General features: G+C 36.8%; 1 protein-coding gene across 1 annotated transcript in view; it reads right to left on the minus strand.

The window, feature by feature from the left end:
* Positions 1-15,714, minus strand: part of LOC122030402 (sacsin-like) — a 31,967-nt gene extending 16,253 nt beyond the window's left edge. The window contains exons 1-5 of the mRNA XM_042589607.1: positions 15,095-15,714; positions 13,313-14,039; positions 6,805-12,767; positions 5,175-6,676; positions 4,763-5,026 (exon numbers count right to left, since the gene is read on the minus strand). Coding sequence (XP_042445541.1) covers positions 4,763-5,026; positions 5,175-6,676; positions 6,805-12,767; positions 13,313-14,039; positions 15,095-15,441 — 8,803 coding nt within the window. The 5' untranslated portion in view covers positions 15,442-15,714. The remainder of the gene's footprint in view (positions 1-4,762; positions 5,027-5,174; positions 6,677-6,804; positions 12,768-13,312; positions 14,040-15,094) is intronic.
* Positions 15,715-16,192: the final 478 nt, after the last annotated feature.

A 16,192-nucleotide genomic window follows, 5' to 3' on the forward strand; every position in this document is an offset into this window, starting at 1 on the left:
ACAGTTTATGTTTGCAGCTAACAAGCTGGACATAATAAATATACACTCCAGCCTGTGGTGGTTAGAACAGATTTAAGTCAATCTCCAAAATTGTCTCAAAATAATCATTGTGATGATCTGTGACAGGTATCATTGAGTGTATCAATTTTCATAAACTGTGCATTATACTCTGTCAATTTAGTGAGAAAGAGCTAATAGGAAAAAGAAAAGAAAAGGGATGAAGTTCATTTTACCTACTGTTCATATAAAAAAAATAAATAAGAAAACAAATTTTAGGAAAACTTTGTGCCTTTTGGTTGCATAGTAATGTAAGATGATAATTAAAATGAATAGTCATCATTCTTTGGGAAAGGAAATGAATTTTTTGTTGACTTCTTTTTTTATTTCCAACCCATCAAGGGGAAATAAGAATTGATGATTATGTCTAGGGCAGTAAACGAGCCGAGCCGAGTCGAGTTTTGGAGTGTTCAAGCTTTTTTGATAAGATAATCAAGCCGAGCCGAACTTAAAATGAACCAAGCTTTTGAAATGATTGTTCAAACTTGGCTTGGTTTATTTTTTATGAGCTTGAACTTGTTTGAAGCTTAGCTTGAGCTTGAGCTTGAGCTTGAGCTTGAGCTTAGCTTGAGATTGGTTCGTTTAGATGTTATCGAGCTCTCAATTCAAGCTTGGTTTGAGCTTGGCTCGAGCTTAGTTCGTTTATATGTTATTGAGCTCTCAATTCAAACTTGTTTGATTGTTTGAAACTTTTAGTTGTTTGATTGGTTATTGAGCTTGATAATTTAAACTTATTATTTATTTTATTTTATTATTTAATTCGCATATTGAAAAGAGTTTTATTAATGAATATGGTTCGTGAACATTATTCACGAATGTTATTCACAAACATTGTTCATGAATATTAACGAGCTGAACACATATGTGTTCGAGTTTGTTTGTTTAGTTTAATGAGATGTTCAAGCTTGTTTGTTTAATTAATTGGGTGTGTGTGTATTTATCAAATATATATATACGGCTATTAATGTATTAATTTTACGTAACTTGATAGCAAACCTTTCTCAAAATTTTTGAAATAAAAAATAGATAATCTAAAGTATTTCCTAGACATAAATATCATACATTTATATTAACAAAAATGTGTTTCGATTAGGAACCAAGAATCTAAAAAGTAGAGAGCTAAATATGTTAATATTCATGGTTCCAAATCTTACTTGTAAGACAAAAAAAATATTATCTATAATAATTATATAAATTAACATAAAGATCATAATTTATATTTAATAATTAGATAAATTATTTAGTTATTAATTTATATAATATATAATTATATAATTATAGTTTATAAATGTTCTAATATATATATAGCTTATATTGAATTCTAAAATCAAATTTATTAAAAAAAATTTATATATTTATCAAAAACATTTAATAATTATTTTTTTAGAATTATTTATAAAATTTTAAAATTATTTTAAATATTTTTATAAAATTATAATCTGTTTTTAATTTATAAAAATAATTTAAAGTTTATTTTTAAAATTATATAACTATATATTATATAAATTATCTATTTTTTACTTTAATTTTTTATATTTTTAATATGAATATATATTATAATTATATTAATTAATTAACAGTTTATTTAATTAATTATTAATTTATATAATATAAAATGATAATAATTAATTAGAAATTATATATTATATATATAATATAATAATTTTAATTAAAACATTCAATAAATCCTAACTTTTCCTCTCCCTCCTCACACTTATGCCATCGCCTCCCGATTTTTTTCACCTCGCCACCTCACCGCAGGGCACGTGCGACAAGTCCGCCACGCCGCGAGGCTCACGCGACACCTCCCGGCATGACGCAGGGCTCACGCAATGAGTCCTCCATGGCCGCCATGGGCTTGTGCGGCGCCTCCTCCGTGGTCGTAGGGCTCGCGCAACACCTTTAAGGCCAACTGTACTGAGTGCCAGTGCCAGTGCCAGTTTCGGTGTGAGGGCGGAACGATAAGTTTCGCCTATTCCACCCGAGACAAAACGAAATTTTAAGCACTATTTGTTATTATGTGCATGGAACAGAATAAACTAAAGAGACTATATTCTTTATAAGATCAATGTATAAATTTACTAAATTTCTTATAGATCTAAGAATAGAAAACATTTCCAATAAATTGAACATGTATACCATATTATATATACAAGAATAGTAGTGTAAGCAATAAAAATTTATGAATGTAAACGTAAAGTTATTGTTGGTCCCGTGCGACCGGCAAGAGGGGGATGAATTACCTTCAAAACTAACATGGGGTCCTTACAGTTATATCACAGATATTATATATACAATGGAATTCAGAATTCAAACTCTGAAGTTCCCCTTTCCACTTTTTGCAACAACGCTCTTAATTGATTTTAGCTTATTTTGTTTTGGTTAAGCTTTTGACAGAAAAAACCTCTAGTAGAATATTAAAAAAAAGATAGGTAAACGAAGAAAAGACATAAAAATAAATATAAAAAACATTTAAAAAAAAAAGTATACGATAGAAACTTCTATGGTAGAAATGAAAGTTGAGGGAGTTCCAATCAGGATTTAGAGTGTTTTCCCATATAGAATTTTTTATGCTTGAGTGGAACAATATGATTTCACTATTGTACCATGCCAATACTCACGTTTTGATCATCAAATAGTATATTTGTCATTACAAAATCTGACATAGCATGTATATATCCCTTTAAATATTAACCTCTCATAATGTCATTTAGCATAACCTAAACTTGTGTTTTTTCAAACCACAACTAAAATTATGTTAATTATGAATGGTTAAATTATATACTTAAAATACCATTCTCATAATTATAATAACCAAGATTCAAAATCTCAAGCCGTGCCTAAATTTTAGTATTTGACTAGAGCGAAACTATTGCAATATCGTATTAATATTTCGATGTATGGTGTCAATAATGGATTGGAGATGTACACAGGAAGGAGACATTGTTTGTGCCGAACATGATTTTAAATCTTATACCATGTCAAGCGAAATAGTCAAAATATATCATTTTAGTCCAATCTATTACCGACACTATACATTAGAATGTCAGCATTATACTGAAATAACATTTTTTTCAATTAAAGACAGAAGCTACGACATGGCTCGACATTTGAACCTTGGTGGAGAGTGGTATCAAATTTTAATGATTTACCAGAATGATACATTTTGACCGTTTCACGTGGCACTTTACGAGATTTCAAACCATGATAAGAACTTCTAATTTCATCATTTTTTTCTCCTTTCAATTTGCATTTTATTAGAAAGTCGGTAAGAGAAAACTTCATGAGACACGTTTAAGATGGTAAGGACATGTACATAGATGACCAATAAATGTTCCAGTTAAGTAATGTGAAATTATGACAAATAAACATTAAATGAGGAAAAGGAAGACCAAAGTAGACTTAGTTAGCTATAATAAAATAGGATAGAATTTATTTAAAGATAGATGATGATATAGTAGAGGATAGAGTCTAATGATATAGAAAAATTCATATAGCCGACCTCACCTAAGGGGATAAGGGTTAGCTATTGTTGTTGTTGTTATTCAAATTGTATTTTATTAAACCATATTTCTTCGTTTTCAGAGGTCATTTCAAAATCCTATATTCAAATTGTATTTTATTAAATCATATTTCTTCGTTTTCAAATGTCATTTCAAAATCCTATATATATGAGGATCTTCTTAAATGGATGATCTCCTTGTGGATAATATATATTCTAGTTGACCAAGTCTAATTCTAATTGTTCCAAAGCAAAGATATATAAGAAGGCCAATTTGTTCTATTCATGACCAAGAGGAGGTATTGGGTTCTCTCTCACATAGATCCTGAAAGAAGGTTGAAATGCCAACAAACATATGTCTATTCTCTAATTCACATGACCCAATCCGCTTTGGAAACGTCCAATGCTAAATTCACTAAATGGGTAAGTCATCCTTAAAACAGTGATCCCCAACTCATCCCAACCCAAGGAATCTAGTTTGCAAGTCTCTGTAAATCCCCTTTATCCCTGCTCAACTTGCCTTCAACCTCTTCCATAAATAGTGCCTGAAGTCAATTTATCTAGATCGGTACCCTTTGAAGCTCTTTCTATTTCAATCAATAACCAGTCAAGGCAGATGGGCATGAGCCATAATACTGCAATTTATCCATGTCCGTGCAATAGACTTTAACTGGTTGATAGATCGAGATATTTTGGTCTTGATGAGCCAAATGGCATGATAATTGAATTGTTGTCTCTAATAATGCAAAAATTAGAGTAAACTTTGGTATCGATACAAAGATTGGATTTTTTTTCCTACTTCTGGGGCATCTAACAAAAGGCTAGAAGGTTAGAGTTTAAATATTCAAAATGTAAAATCTGCAAACACCAGACAACCAATCTAAACAAAAGTATATGGAAACTCAAACTTCTTTCCCGAGGTAAGTGTCAAGAAGGATCTAACATCTAAGTGAATCATTCTTTGTTTTTCCATTTGGAATCTGACAATCAGAAGCATACAACTCTACATAAGCAAGCTAAAGAACATCAACAACGAAGCAAAAGATTAAATATTTTGACCCTTCTAGAAATTAGTAAGACATATGTGCTACAAAAAAAAAAACCATGGGCAAAGTGTTTTTTCATGTGAATTTGTTTGACTTGTCAAACATGTGAGATAAAGCAATTGAATTGCATGCAAAGACATAAGAGGCAGTGTCAAACCTATTAGAGAAAATAATCTTGCAGAAGGGGCACCATTTGAGTGTGTAGATAGAGCCAAGCCAAGAGGATCAAAAATGTAAAAATAACCTCCAGAAACAATAGTCATGAGGTCACAGAGGAAGTATCCACTAATCATTCCCAGCCCGTAGTAAAGAGCACTGCCTTGAACTTTCCATGGTGGAGGTAGGTGCAGACTGCATACTTCTTCCATGCTTAATGTTGTTCCTTCAAAAACAACTGTCAAAGAAGCAGCCTGGAAGTCGCCTAAAATACAAAAGATCAAAATCAATTAGGAAAACACTCATGTCTAGCCAGTCAAAAAATTGCCTTCTTCAGTATCTTCACACTAATAAATAAACAGCATTAACCATCAACAAGATGGGATCAAAACTGTGGCCAAAGCTATTTTTACCTAAATTCTGTTGGAGCAAAGATTGTCGAGGATGTTCCCGTTTGTCATATATCAGGTGCAATTTCTTTGCTTTGCATTTGTCAGCCAACTCTAAAAGATCATACAGTACAAAGTCACTTTCACCATAAAATGCCAGCAGCTCGCAGATGCTAGCATAATCAATGCATGGCAGGTCCCTAGTTGTCTGCTCATCAACTAATGACAAGTTCCGTAGTGATTGAACACCAAGGATTTTGGCAAGATCATCATTGATACTTGGATGTACAAGATGCTTCTCACCAGGGGAAATGTTCTTCATCCATGCTGCATCATTGTAGACAAGAGCTAAAGCAGGCATCAGTATCCCCAATGAATCAGGAATGAGAAGTGAGTTTATTAACACATCAGGTACATGCTTCTCAGTAAAACAATCAGCAAAAGCTTCCAAAACACGACGAACAAACCCTAACTGTTCAGCAGATAATGGTTCTTCTTTGACATCATGTTGCAGGCGTTGCAGTACATGCACATAATCAGTTGCATCAAAAGTTAACTTGACACCTAATCCAGAAAGTAAAGATTTAAATTTAGATAACTCAGAGGGAACAACATAAAGATAAGGGTGGTACTTCACAGGAGAGTCAAATGCAAGCACCATGGGAGATACAAAATTGTCGCCTATATAAACCCAAGGAACATCATCCAAGTATTCTTTAAGAATATCAAATTTATGGGAGCCAACAAATTCCTGTAAATATGAATACATAGACGGGATTTCTCTTGCTAAGACAGCATCAATTGATAGCTCATTCTCTGGCAGAAGTTTTAGTTTATCATAGGAACTTGAAAACTGAATCAACTGAGAACACACAACATCTATACTTGGATTATCCTTCCAGCCAAGCTTTTGCTCAAGGTAAAATGAATGACAATCACCATCAAGAATTCGCATTTTGGATGAAACCACCCACATCTGAGATTTTGTCCTAGTACAATTTGGAGATGCCACAAAATTCTCTGATATGAACCATGGAATACCATTAACTGGTGGCACAACATAAACAGGACACCAAGGAATGGTAGCCAACTCTGACCAAAATTCATCTTCAGATTTGTCATGAACAAAGTTAGAAAAAATATTCAGAAAATCTTGATTATATCTAGAGGGGACATCTGCAGGAATTTCCATTTGTGAATTCCCAAAATCTAAACTGTCGTTGTTGGATAGAAGTAAAGAATCACATCCAACACTGTTTTCAGTGATAGTCTGTGAGAGCTGAACCCCAAGAAAATTCAAGAAAACCAGAAGCCTTCTACCATAATCAAATGCATCTTTATTCCCTGAATCATGCAACATTGACACTGTCCTAGCACCATCAATTAAACTTGTAAAACTCAAAGATCTTTTTAGGCCAAGACATACAAGAGAGTCGAGTATTTCAGTTTCAACAAACTTGTCACAAGGAAAGAACATTTCTTTGTGGAGCATATTCTGCAACTCAGGTACACGAGGATCATAAAGTCTGGAGAAAACAAGTTAGATAAGATGAATTGCATAGTCAGAATGTTATAATATTTGTCAAGAAAACAGAATGGCAAATGAAATATAAGATACTTAATCGAAACATCATTATCCAAAAAATAGAGATACCTAGAGGGATGTTTCCAGGATCCGTCAGCAGCTAAAACAAATGGTATGTCAGATAATGTGTCTTTTATGGTTGTATCTTCTTCTGTTAAGATCTTAACATTCAGAAGAATTGAAGAAATAATGTTGGGCTCAGAAAGGAACTCAGAAATTCGGTTTAGTACATGATCCTTGTAAAACAGGAGCTTTGTAGGCTCCCTGACCGATAGGTAGACTTTTAAAATGTTCCTCTCTTTCTCAGATTCAGTCTGGAGGAAATTTGCATCCAACAGATCCTCGTGTATGCCTTCAGGTTTTAACCATTTAATAGGTTTAACCAAGCTACCAAGTTCTCTACTCCTGTAGCACTCAAATATTGGAAGAAGCTTTATTGTTTCAAGGTTCTTATCAGACAGGTGGTTACCAGTAAACCACTTAGATTGGAAAATGAAACTTCGAAGTTCATGCTTCTCTGCAATTGAGGCATTGTTAAATAGATCATCAATATTACATAGCTGAAAACCAATAGCCTCTACAGCATTGAGTATACCATTTGCTGTTGCATCTAGAACATATTTGTTTAACTGTGGATGATCAATTGACAAATCTGATATCAAAAAGAAACATCCTAATTTTTGCAGCAGCGAATACATGTTCTCACTCCATCCTTCATCTCTAATGACATTTGAATTCTCAACCAGCTGCAAGAGACACCCATTACTAACTGGCAATATAGGCCACTTAGCAAATATTGAAAGGTCTGAGCACGACTCTTTCAAATAAGTCCATAACAATCCTATCCATTCTAAACTAGGCTGGCCTTGGAATCCAGGAGTCCAAGAAACCTTTTTAGACTGTAGCCATTCATTAGGGAGAATTCTAGGAAATAGTTCAGCAAAGGAAAAGCACGTTAAAACATGCATATTATATTGCCCAGAGAGGCCCAAATCATATAATTTTTTGAAAACCTCAGCTGGGATGGAACGATCTACAAGAATATGTGGAATATATTCTTTAAGAAGATCATATTCATTTTGGCTAGTAACAAATATCTTGTCACCTTCCCCGCATCTGCTAATTGTTGTGAATGATCCATTTGCCAAGGGAATTAAGGGCAACCCTTGCAACTTCTCAGAAAATGATGATGCTATAATATCACTTAAGCAATATTCTAGAGTCATTATCACCGTCTCTTTATTTTTAAAACCTCGCTTTCGTCGAATAAGTAAGGTTCTCAGTAAGTGGGGATTCAAAAAATGCAAGGACGGGCATGCATCTAAAAAAAATTCAACAATTGGCTTGGACAAGGATATAATAGGCAAACCAGCTTCAGATAATGCTTCTGAAAGCTCAATAGCCTTTGGGAAATTAAAATCAGGAAAAATAGCTTGTTTGGTCGAGATCCATTGCCCTCCTCTGGCCTTGGTGTAGAGAACCGGTAAATCAAGATCAGTGATAGACAAATATACTTTCCGGACCATTGAAGCCCATGGTTGAACCCCTGTAACAGTGGGCCAATGTGAGAAGAATAGATTGCACAGACCAATTTCTTGGGCAAGGACATTGATCAAGCGACCAAGAGTAGGAGCAATAACATCTTCAAGGAGACAGATGTTCCACTCAGAACGTGCTTTTCCACCTCCAGCCATGTCATTGCCAAACCATATATCCCTTCTGTTTGAAGATAATTCAAAATAAGCATTAACATGAACAGGCAGCCCAGTACTAATTGGCAAAGGCAGGAAGCAGAATGCTTGTCCCTCAAAGTTTTTCCGAACTTGTGAAACTCTGGAAAGAGGCTGATTTAAAATCTCATTTAGTTCCTCTGCATTTCTTATGTCAACAGAACACAAGTAGGCAGCAACAGAAGCCCAAGGGATCAACTTATGTGATCTACGATCCAAAGATAAACATTTCTTCTTAGCAAGCCCACCACCTATACTTTCATTTATTACCCAAAAGTGCAATTGTTGGCCTATATGATTTTGCTCCACAATAGCAACTCTTTGACAGTACCAAGGCAAGTCTTTATCTTCAACATTAGTTAGCTTGTTCAAGAATTGATCCATATCCATTCCACTTTTGAGATGTCCATGAACAAAACTGAGCATAGAATGATGAGGATGTGGTTCCCGTACAAGGCCACTTGTTCTGTGCTTAGCAACACTATAAACTAACTGCATTGGTTGATCAGTTCCATCCTTCACAAATATGGTGATCTTTTCAACATTTCGAAGAAAGACTAATGCTTGAGATACCACTTCAGAAAAAGAACAGAAGAGCTTTTCGACATCCTCAGGTGTGTATTTTTCTTTCTTTATTTGGCTTCTAGAAGCAACCAACTCATTCCTTAGAGGAAACCGAAAAAGGGTACCTGGAAATGGTTCCTGCAAATTGCAACCAAACTGCAAGAATGGAATGAACTGATCAGGAAACTGATCCAATATCCTCCTTCCCGCAAATCTTATCCTGAGACCTGGATGAGAAGGAGAAATTCCAGGTAGGTAACAGGCATGAGGGTCAAACATTACAATGTTCTCTCCAGAAACAAAACTAGGGACATCAGTAAAGTGATACACACAGTTAAAGCCAAGCCCAAACCGTCCAATAGCAAAAGGCTTTTCAAGTTTACTGTCTTGACCAATGCGAGAGATTGCATAAAGATCTTTTGAACTAAAAATGGAGTTGTTAAAACAGTAAAGTGCAGGGCCCTGCCATTCAGCCATCTCAGGAGAAAGAACAGAGGAAGTTCCGTACTGGCTCTTATCCAAAAGAAAAACTACTTCAGAAGCATGTGCATCCTCTGCATTTTGGACAAGTTCAAAAAGAATCCCTGGTCCATCTGCATACATTTCAACAATGTGCTTGAGCCTAGTTGTTAAAGCTTCATGCTGACCAAAAGCCTCAGCAACCCCTGACAAACTTAAGTTCATAGAATCAGAACTCTCAGCGAGCAGCAATCTACGAAGAGAGCGAACCCCAAGCTTTTCTGCAAGATCATTTGAAATGTTGCCATGGACAAATTTGAATACTTCTCTATTTGTATCAAGAGTGATAGCAGATGTATCCCCATATAGACTCTCACCAGAACCGAGCAGCCATGGAGCATCATTGAATACCAAATCAGTGGAAGGAAGCAGTCTACATGAAACATCTGGCAAATATATCTGAACCTGTAAATCCTGAGAATGAACTTCAACCAAATGTTGAACCAGCAACATTATTGTTCTGAGTTCTTGCCCATCAAGTGGATGGCGCTTTTTTCTTGAAGCGATTCGAAAGAGAATATTGGCATAATCTACTGGATTTAAAAATTCCTTGATACCAAGCTCCAAGAACAATTCTTTGAATACTGCTAGATCAACAGGAATAATGCGTATATAAGGAGATAAATGAAGATTTCCATTGAGGACTACTTCATCTGCAGTTGCAAACCCATCACCTACCCAAATCCATCTACAGCCCTCTAAAATAGCTTTAACAATATCAATCTCATCTGAACCAATCAAATTTGTCAACAAGGAATATATCTTTGGCATCGCCAGTGCCAGTTCTTTTCGAAGCATCTGGTCCTTGACAATCTCATTATTTTTCCCAAGCTCAAGCAGTTGAGCTGCAATTACACTTCCACTTGGCGGAGAAGACCAACCTAAACTGGAGGACAAGGCGGAAGAGGAACATTCTCCATCTAATATGCGGGTGCTTGCAGATACTAGCCACATATCTCCCTGCAATCTGACAACCTTTGGAGGTGCCACCATAGATGTGACAGAAGGCCATGGTAACGCTGGATGTGGTGTTGTAACAAGGACAGGGCACCAGCAAATCTTTCCAAGCTCATTCCAAAATTTTTCAAGATCAACTTCTGAAGATACATCACGGGGCCTTAGCACTGTAGAAACCTTTGAGAACACCATATTAATCTTTCTAAAATTATCAGACGATACATTATGCAACCATTTAACTGCATTGACCTCAAGATATGAAAGAAGCACTTTACCCCGCGAATGAGCCTTCACTTGATCCTGATGCATCAAGGATTCAATTTGATGAGCACTCTCTAAAATAGTATCAGAAGATACAGAAGTCTTAAGGCCCAAAAGAAGCAACATATCCAGAACATTAGGTTCGCCATATGGACCAAAAGGAAAGCAGTCTGATTCTTCCAGAAGAGCGAACAATTCATCCACACGAGGATCGTAAACGGATCGTGGACTCTTTAAGCTCCCATTAATTGTTACAACAAATTTAAGTGTCTTCAAAGACTCCTTAAAAGATGGATCTTCTGAACACAGCTGAGGAAGATCTTGCAGAATTAACAGCATGACCGTGTCACGAACAACAGATTGTAACTCATCGATTCTGTCTAAAATATTCTGCTTGTAAAATATTGTCTTCTTCATCCTCTCAATGCCAAAAAACCTTATTAGGATATCTTCATCACGTTCAGAGATGCAGAGAATAAAGTCATTACCCAATAAGTAATTAGGAATGCCAACAGGTGGTAAGAATTTCTTTGAGCTCTCTAAATCAGAAAATTGCGAAGTAATAATCTGTTCACCGGTGTAAACTCGAAAAATAGGTAATTTTTTGCAGCTTTGTATGTCTGAATTAGACAAACATCCCGAATAGTACCACTTGGGGTCTAGAAGAAATTCAGCGAGTTCATTCTTTTCTTCAACAGAAAATGTTTGAAAAAGAAGCAGCAGCTGATAGTTGTTAGAAGAAAGTGATTCAAAAATTGAATTCAGAACACCAAGAGCATCACCATCATAAACATACAGTGGCAATTCCCGATGTTCAATGGCATATTGCTTATCCAATATTTTACAACCAATCTTAGTAAGGATCTCTTTCATTGTATCCGATAACAGCTCTGCATTCAACAGCTTCGAAAACTTGGAAGCACGATAGACGTATCCAGTTGTTGATGGCAATATGGGCCATTCATTTAATAATGTCAAACTATATGGTTGATCACGCAGATACTGCCAGAAATGTGCAAACCAATCTTTTGACGGAAATACAGTACCCAATTCTGGGTCCCAGGACACTTTGTTTTTAAATTTCCAATCTACAGGGAATAACCTTGGAAATAACTCCACAAAACTCTGGCCATCAAGAAATCTAATATTTGCCTTGGAGCCACTAGCAATCTTAGACAATCTACTAAATAAATCAGGAGAAATACTCCTGTCAACTATCCTATCAGGAATTAAACTCAGCAGCTTGTATTCAAGATCATTGCAGACAAAATATGAGGATCCAACAGATGCCTCATAAATAGATCCAAATTCACCATTTGCCAACGGGAGCAATGCCAGACCATTTGCACATTTACTAACCTCAGAATCATCTAAATCATCGATGCAGTAATCTAATAAAATTAATTTAGCAGTTCTGCTTAATGCAGACAATCTTATGCACTCCTTTAGAAAACGCCTTACTGATAAAGGATTCACAAGTCGTTCACTAAAGTTCTGGTAAACATTGTGCAACTTCTGCATGAGCGCATTAGGAAGATGAACAACAGGCATCCCCAACAAAACAAGAGCCTCACCAAGCTCTTTACTTTTGAAGAATTTCTCATCATGAACAAAAGCTTCATTCAGTGATATCCATCTTCCTCCCACAAATTCTGAATAAAACACAGGAGATGATTGAATAATTCTATAGATAGTCTCAATTAAAATGTTCCAAGGCTCCTCATATGAACCAGTTGGCCATAAAGAATAGTATAATCTTGTTGGTCCGACAAGCTTACGCAAACAAAGCATTAATTCATTAAAAGCTGGAGCAACCACATCTTCTAATAAAAACTGGTTCCAGTCAGAGCGAAGTTTTCCAGCCCTGTCCATGTCAGTTCCATACCATATGCTGCGTCGATTGGAAGAAACTTCAAAGAAACCATTCACTTGGAACGACAATCCAGTAGCCACTGGCAGTGGAAGAGAACAAAATGCTTGTCCACGTCTAAGAACGCTATCCTGCAAATCACAATTCCAAAAGAAGTTTACATCACTTGGATTGCATGTAAAAAACTGCGACATATTAAATATATTCAATTTTGAAAATCATGCAGAGTAATGTTAGAATACTTTTTAACTGATCTCAAATAAAAATTCCAAGGAACAGTTATAAATACCAAATTTTGTAGAAGCATATTATCATTAAAAATGATTGGACAACCATTCAGCCCAAAAGCTTAAGTTTCTAGGGAAAAAATCAAGTTATAGATCTATGGTTTAACACATGGAAACAACATGTTAAAGTTCAGAACAAGGTTTAAAATTTGTGTACAGTCTCCATTGCAGAATGATTCTTTCTGTAAGGAGATAGCTGTGCTCTAGAGTAATGAAGTATCAATGTTATAGCAAGACCTGAAATCTTTAAACTAATGCCACCAAAAAGTTCTCTACATGATATATCATATGTGTTTGCTAAAAAACTGGACATAAGAATAATACAAAAAAATACAGCTGAAAATGTTGCCCCTTTTCTCATACAATACAATCAAAAATAAGAAAATTACCTCAGGCAAGTCATCAGATATACATGCGGCAACGGACGCCCAAGGCAACAAATGAAGATCATATTCTTTTGCGGCATCAATCGCAAAAGCACCAATTCTACTTGACGGTGATGCCATTGCCTGTACTATGACAAAAGAATCATTCTTTTTTACTGAATATGCCCCAGAAGATGACTCACTCAAAAAATCCAAAGAAAATGAATCTATTTGCATATCAGATACATTGGCAGAGTCAGAAAATCTGGCAAGTGCCCTACGGTGCCAAGCTATAGTTTCATTCAGAGAACTGAGAGAGCATGAGTGTAACTTTCTTGGTTCAACTAATTCAGATTCCCAATCATACATTTCAATAGTTACTATGTTTTTAAGAAAAATAAGACAAAAAATAGATTCCTCATAGAGTTGCGAAAACATCAAAGAAATATCATCTTCCAAGTATGCCTGCCGAGAAAGCCTACTAGTAGCTGCTTGAACTGCATTCCTCAAAGGTAAGCGAAATAAAGTTCCATGAAAAGGCCTTTTCATATCACATCCAAATGCACAAAATGGTGAAAATTGATCTTCATACAATGATATGGCTGAAGAACTGACATAATCGAGACGCTTTCCAGGATTTGCAGCTGAGATATTTGGAAGATATTCTCCTTGGGGATCAAATAAAACAACATATTTGTCACTTACAAAAGATGGCAAGTCAGTCAGATGGTACACTGAGTTAAAACCAATCCTAAATTCAGACAAACGAAAAGTATCAGAATATATATATTTGCTAGAGTTCCAAGCCAGAAAAGGTAACAGCTATCTTCATTAGTTGTAATTCTACTAGACACCAAACATAGCCATCAATTTGAACATATTTTCCATACTAATCTATGAAAGACTTTTCCTCCAAGCATTGAATAAGTAGAAGAATTTTAATAGCAGAAATTATTCAGCTGATAGCAGTTCAGTAGAAGCGTGAGAAACGCATTTACTATACTTGTAGAGATAATAAATAGATTACTAATAATGATAATGCAAGAAGAGAGAATGTTAGTTTCATATTCTATATTAATGACACTATTTAAAGGGCCTAGACAGCATAGTTGCCAGTATTATTAATCTAATACTATCAAATAAATTGATGGGATAGAAACATCATTTCACGATACGCAAGTCACCAATGTAAAGTCAAGCTTATAACCGTACCTGCATATATTTACAACCTGAAGTCAAACTTAGTTACATACCAACACTTTTCATTGTTACTACTAGCTTAGTCCAAACAATAAAATAACTACTATATACCTCTAGTCTGAGTCTTTTCTTGTCTCCACCGGTACTCAGTTGGCTAAAGGATGGTAGATTTGCTACAATGGGGTAGTGATCAATTCTCCACAGGCGAATCCCCAAGGGGAAAAACTTCTCCCACCGCCTAGCAACTAAGTTATCCCATGATTTACCTCCCTTCACATAACCTACGGACAAGAGGACACCTATGGTGAGCATAATTACCTTTTGCTACAATAGTCTAAGTCTTTTCTTATCCACCCCAATATGCATGCATCAAACATATTAAGGAGACAGTAGAAACATCAAGGCCATAGAATCATATTCATGAAATTAGGATATGATGTTATTGTGAATAACAGGCATTCAGTGAGGCTTAAAACTTTGAAGGACCCTCTCTATCTCTACAAGAAGCAATTGTCATGGTAATAATATAATGGCAAATATTGCCTGATTCATGTCACTGCCCCGTCTATCAGTACAAATAGAATGAAGAGGAAGTGGATAGATCACCCAAAGCGTCCTGTCTTCCAGGCCTGGGATTGCTTCTGGCTGCCTCCAATCCGGGAGATAGAAGCGAAGTCCTCCTCGGTGAAGACGGCGTCATTGTAGGCGAGGAGCGCGGGGCCCTGCCACTGCGCGAGCTTGGGGGAGAGTAGGGAATCGGTGCGGTGGGTGCGGCGGTCCAGGCAGAAGCAAACCTTGGTGGCGCCAGCGTCGTCGGCGTTCTGGATGAGCTCCTTGAGCACGGTGGTGCCCTCGGGGTAGTTAATCAGGATCTCGCGAATGCGCCTGGTGAGGTCTACCCGCTGCCCGAAATCCTCAAGTAGCCCGAGGTCGGGAGCGGCGGAGGAACCCATCCGCCCTCGCGATCAAGACCGACAGATGGAAGAGGACGAAGGCAGCGGCATCGCCAGGAGAAGAAACCCTAGAGGGCACGACGAGGAGGAGGGTAGTCGGGAGTCTCGTCGTCGCGGAAGGAAGCGAGAGATCGTTGGACTGTTTCTTGGAGCACAAGGAGGGCAAAGTCAAAAATAGAGGATCGGACGAAAACTTTATGCGGAGCGAGCTGCGGCCGATGAGGCGGGGAGTTGCACAGAATTTGGCGTGCGAAACCAACGAATGCACGCGTTCACTGTGTGCCAAACTGACAATCCTATGGAGGAATGCAATACTGAATTGTCTAATGGGCTGAGCCAAATCCATCTAGCCCAACTCATGGCCCAATTTGACCTCAATAATTTCGCCGTGAAAAAAAAGCGAATAATAAAAAAAGAAATTGAAATGGAGATACAGCAAGCCACGTGATTCGGTGAGTTGCCATTTCGAACAAATGAGGTACCTCGGACGTCGCCCTCCAGGCGTACCCAAACCAATCGTGGCCGTCCCTTTCCATCGATGACATCATTTCCAAGTACGATTAGTGGGTCACCGTCCTTTTTATTATTTCCATTTTCTAGACCCACCTGCTGGCCGCCATTTTCGACCACTAGTATCGTTCCACGTGCCCACCTGATGGCCTTGCCGTTTCCAACTTTGCACTACTCGGACATGTTCAGACAGTCACACGTACCACAAGCCTTCGGTGGGGCCCGGCGTTTTCTCAGTGGG

The sequence above is a fragment of the Zingiber officinale genome, chromosome 10B, assembly GCF_018446385.1.
Source record: "Zingiber officinale cultivar Zhangliang chromosome 10B, Zo_v1.1, whole genome shotgun sequence".
Classification (NCBI taxonomy): domain Eukaryota; kingdom Viridiplantae; phylum Streptophyta; class Magnoliopsida; order Zingiberales; family Zingiberaceae; genus Zingiber; species Zingiber officinale.